The sequence below is a fragment of the Prunus mume genome, linkage group LG8 (genome assembly GCF_029339155.1).
Source record: "Prunus mume cultivar Tortuosa linkage group LG8, ASM2933915v1, whole genome shotgun sequence".
NCBI classification, from domain to species: domain Eukaryota; kingdom Viridiplantae; phylum Streptophyta; class Magnoliopsida; order Rosales; family Rosaceae; genus Prunus; species Prunus mume.
In genome coordinates, this window is record NC_142705.1 from 13625786 (window position 1) to 13631254 (window position 5469).

General features: G+C 40.2%; 1 protein-coding gene across 1 annotated transcript; it reads right to left on the minus strand.

Annotated features, from left to right (window-relative positions):
* Positions 1–2820: 2820 nt before the first annotated feature.
* Positions 2821–4805, minus strand: LOC148914771 (tryptophan N-monooxygenase CYP79A68-like). Its single transcript, XM_089042182.1, has 2 exons — positions 3836–4805; positions 2821–3480 (listed from the first exon to the last, which is right to left on the minus strand). Exons 1-2 carry the CDS (start codon positions 4445–4447, stop codon positions 3403–3405), a joined length of 690 nt encoding a protein of 229 aa, XP_088898308.1. The 5' UTR covers positions 4448–4805; the 3' UTR covers positions 2821–3402.
* Between the last annotated feature and the right edge of the window lie 664 nt (positions 4806–5469).

The window sequence follows — 5469 nt, forward strand, 5'->3', positions numbered from 1 at the left end:
CTATCACTCGTTCTTGCGAACGCAGACACCTGCGATCCTGGCGAAGCGCGGCGTGTTCGCTATCGTTCCGCTCGATACTTGATCATTAATGGCACCCTATACAAGCGTGGCTTGGCCTCCCCTACCTTGGTGCACGACCCGGAGGAAGGTACCTATGTCGAGGGAGATTCGCGAGGTATCCGTGGCAACCACTCAGAGCTCGCTCCCAGCACACAAGATTATTGGCGAGGATACTTTTGGCCATCACTTCACACTGCGATGCGGACCTTCACCCGAAGTGCGATAAGTGTCGGCGATTTGCCAACATCCCACAACTTCCGGTGAGCCATTGGCACCATGGTGGTCCTTGGCCATTCGTAGAATGGGGACTTGACCTCATCGGACCTATGCGAGGCAAAGGCCAAGTCAAGTATGCGGTTGTAGCCGTGGACTACTTCACCAAGTGAAGTTAGGGCTCGTCAATGGTTGGGCGGGCTAGCCCGCCCAAATTAACTGAGCTTGGGCGGACCGCTTTAAAGAGAGAGAGAAAATATCGGGCGGGCCGGGTTTTTAGAAAATTCAAAGCCCAAGCCGACCCATAGGTCGGGCTTGAGAAAGTCCATTGGGCGGGCTGGGCTAAGCCCAACGGGCCGGGCGAAACGGGCCTACTTCATTTGAAAAAAATCATAAACTTAATCATAAGGGCATTTTAGTCTAAATTTGAGATTAAACTCACTTAATTCCAATATTTTCACATCAAACCAAATTCATAAAATACTCAATAAAGTCACACAACTTAATAAGATTTTCCACAAAAATAATAAAACAAAGTATTATTTTTGAGGTTATTACATAATTAGACCATAATACGTTTTAAGAAATAATTTAAAAAAATAATAAGTATCAAAAAGATATTTTTTTTAAAGGATGGTATAAATAAATATGTAAATGTTTGGTGATGTGTTCAAGAAAAACATGATTATATTTGGTGATAGTAGTACGATTATTTTTCGTGATATGATTATGTTTCGTGATATGATTATGTTTAGTGATATGATATATTGTTCATCTTATTTATATATATATATATAATTGTTGTATTAATAATTGACACAAATTAATGTGCTAATCATCCAATTATAAACTAAAAATGAGTAAAGAAAAGTAAATGAAATGAAACAAATTATATATGTGATTTAAGTGATATAATCATAATCCTAAACTCTTATTTATACATAATTATATATCTATGTGGGCCTAACGGGCCGGGCTTTTGTGGGTGGGCCGGGCCGGCTTACACCCAAGCCTAGCCCGGCCCAAGCGGGGCCATCTCAAAGCCCATAACGGGCGGGCGGGCTTTTTCCAATGGGCGGCGGGCCCCCATCGCCCATGAGCCCGCGGGCCAAATGATGAGGCCTAGCTGAAGCCGAGGCCTTAGCCACCATTACTGCAGCCCGCATCGAAACTTTTATTTGGCAAAACATCGTATGTCGCTTTGGCATCCCCAACACCATCGTCACGGACAATGGCCGGCAATTTGACAACGCAAAGTTCAAGCAATTTTGTTCCAACCTCAAGATAAAGCTTTGCTTCGCCTCCCCAGCCCATCCTCAATCTAATGGCCAGGTGGAAGCTGTGAACAAGATCATCAAGAAAACTCTAAAGACTAAGCCGACAAAGCTAAGGGTTCGGCGAGCTACTCCACGAGGTTCTCGGTCTTACCACACCACCTTAGGACCTCAACAGGAGAAACACCTTTCTCTCTCCTTTGATACAAGCGGTGGCACCAGTGGAGATTGGCCAGCCCACATACCGCACCTCCACTTATGAGGCCGAAGCCAATGACGAGCAGCTAGTCCGAACCTCGACTTCATTGACGAGCCGTGACCAATCCAACATGCGTAATGTCGCGTACAAACAGCGCATCGCTAAGTACTACGACTCCGAGTCAAAGCCCGTGCTTTCAAACTTGGGGATCTGGGTCATACGCAAGATTTCCTTGGCCACCAAGAATCCTCACGAAGGTACCTTGGGCCCAACATGGGAAGCTCCTTATGAGGTTACCAAAGTCTGCCGCCCGGCACTTATCGACTTCGTGATACCAAGGGCAAGACCTTGCCTCATCCTTGGAATGTAAGCGATAGGGTTTTTAGTACTGCGCAAACAGGGTTAAAATCACTGAAAATACTTGCAAGAATACAAGGTAATTGTAGTATAAATGCTCATGCAAGGTCGTTGTCCCCAAAGATTGTTTGACTAATCTGTAATTAAACTAACTCTTAATTAATAACTAAAATAGATTTTATCAAAGATTTGAAGTTTATGAATTTGAAAAGATTAAACTAACAGTAAAAGAAATCTTTAAGTTGGGAAATAATAACAATAAAGGAGAAAACGATTTCTTTTTAAAGACTAACAATTTAGAAAACTAGGGTTTAGCCAACACCGTCGCAATCCTATGCAATTCTATCAATTACTTATGAATTTCCACATATATGCTTTGAAGGTTAGGTTTTCCTAATGCATATTTTCCTTGTCTTTGTTCAGCAGCGTATATCTAACATGCAATCCGTCATGATGTTGGATCAAATATAAACATGCAAGACTCATTAAGCTTTGTGAAAACCCTTTGAAAAACCATGCAACCCTTAAGAGCATGATATTCGCCTTAAGTGAACTTACAATTACTAATCACAAGAAGCCCTCCTCAATTTGGTGATGTTCCAACAGAAATTGCATCAAATTACTTGTCTACATATCCTAATGGTGATCAGTCATTAAAATAGACAGATAGTTTTAAACACAGTGATTAATAATTCAAAGCAAACATGCATTCATTCATAAGCAAATTAATAAAACTACATATTCATGCTAGGCTTACGGCCTCGCCCTAGCAAAAGGAATTAGTTACACATAATCATAATTGAAATCCAAGAAAATATCATTCGAATGAGTAAGAATGAAAACACCTGAAAGTAGCAAAAATCCAAAACTCTAGCAATTGCTCCCAAAGCCCAAAAAGAAGTTCTAAAAAAAGTCCTCTAAATTGCTGTGAAAAGAAGCTTAAATACCTCCTAAAACCTAGCTACCCAACCCCCACAAGGAAACTAAGTTAAAGTAAAATAAGACTAGGAAATAAAGTTCAAATTGGATTAGGAGAATCTGCCCATAATCTGCCCAGCCACGTTTTAGTCTCAAATCTCCCCCAAATCTGGCCCAAGATAGCTCGTTTTAAAGATAAAAATATTCGAACACTTCTCCAGAAGGCCTCAAACCCATCTGAGGCCATCTTGGGCTCCAAAAACGCAATATAAGCCCAAAACGTCACTATTCCAGCACTGCACATCGCTCCTTCATTTATTCACCAGGAAATCATCGCTTGGTGGAAAAGTCTGATATTTTGATACGATCAAGCTAAGTGACTCACGTACGTCCTCCAACTGGAATTACTCCAAAATTCGTCCATTTGATTATGTTTTGCTTCAGAGGAAGTTGGAAGACCTATATTAGAAATATAATTCAAAGTATCAAAATTCTTCCAAAATATTAACCAAAATATACTAAGAATGGGGTTAAATATATAATATAAAATCGACTCATCACTCCTCGTTGCTCAAGTTCAGCGTTTTGAGTTTAGAGTTTAGTATTCATAAGCACAACTTAAGCTCAATAAATATTGACAAATTAGCAAGCGGCTTATAGCTCAAGTGATTAAAAGCATTTATCATGCAACGAAAGTCCTGTTTTGAATCTCCATTCCTTTTAATATCGCATGAACAAATATAAACATAAAAACATCAACAAATTAAGGATCCATACTACTTGAAAAAATTAGTGGTAAGTAAGAATATCTCACCGTGATTTGAGCTTTGATTTCTTCACCTGACAATGAGGGCTGTCCATTTGCATCTTTGAGTGAAATGAAAACATCAAGCAGGTCCTCAGGCTCCTTCGTCCGTCCATCTTTCCATTCTTTCAACCTCTCATCTATAAGAGGGTCTTGATGTTGCTTGATGATCTTCAAAGCACCCCTCACCTTTTTCTCACGGCCACTTATGTCAAACACTCTCAGCCATGGAAGATAATCCGATACGCAGAAAGCGTACAGATGGAAGAGTTTAGTCAAAAGCGCAGAGACGTGTTGCTCTTCTTCAAAGCCAGGCCCTCCGTCCTTTCTACCTTTGCCAAAGTACCTCGTGTTGAAAATCATCCTTCTCATCACACCTCCTGAGTAAAATTGAGCTGCAGTTCTCACATTCACCACCGAACCGTTCGGATTGGATGAGCACTGATTGTATAGGAACTTAACGAGGTTATCAGCTTCTTCGTTTCTCTTACCAAGTAGCCATTGAACCATAGAATGATTGAACACGTCAGCAATCAAAACTTTTCTCATTTTTTTCCACTGGCCTCCCCAAGGCACAACAGCTGTGGTCAAGAACCCACTGCTTAAAATATCAGTTGCCATTGTGACAGGTCTTCATGCAAAAACTGCACCCTGGCAATTTCTGGTGAAGTTACTGGGATGACATGAACATTTCCTAGGCGTATGCAGGCAATGTCAGTGTTGAGTTTTTTCATGAGGCTGCGGATCCGTCTGTGTGCTGGTCTGTTCCTCCACATTTCCGGCAAACAACCCACAATTGGCCATGGGCTTGGCCCTGGAGGGAGAGGCACGACTGGGACGCTATTTTTGTTGTGGGTTTTGAGTATGAATTTGACAAGAAACATAAAAATAATGAAAGCAAGGGAAAGAGCAATTGGAGACGTGACTTCAGAATCTAAGAACAAATAAGGCAATGACATCTCAAACCCTAGTGATTAATGTGCTGCTGCTGAGCTTGTTATTGCAATGTTCTTGTTATATAAAGTGCTTTGGGCTTTCTGTGTTTGGTGTGAATTAGGCTATTAAAGACATGACTGCTCGACAGAAAATTGCATGCCTGAGAGAAGTTGGCGGAGATTTATGTCTAGTTAGATGGAATGATATGAGAATTTTGAACATATGCAGAGCAACCTCAAACTGGTTTGGATCCTAGCTACCTGCCTTTTCAAATTACTTCAATTAGGCATATTTTACCAACCCAATGAATCGACTTGACAAAACCCGAATTCCGATCAAGTGGGTTTTGGGTTTGTTAAGTTGGATTATTAGTTTGATTTGTTTGCTACTTTAATACGTGTTAAGTTCTTTGTGAGGTGTAGATTTGAGATAATGTTTATACGGTTACAGTTAGGGAGGCACTGTCACTAAAAAGCAAGGGGCAGTAGTCACCTTTTCAAAGTAACTAATTTAGTTTTCGTGACATTTAGATAGGTGGTCAATGATTTTGCATACTACTCACTATTAATTGAATGTAATTTTGACTATTGATTTAAATATGATTAATAAAATCCTAAATTACTGTGGCTGACACATAAACAGTAAGTTTTTAATAAAATATTTTATTATAATATTATAATTGTAACCCAAATCAATAAAATATTACA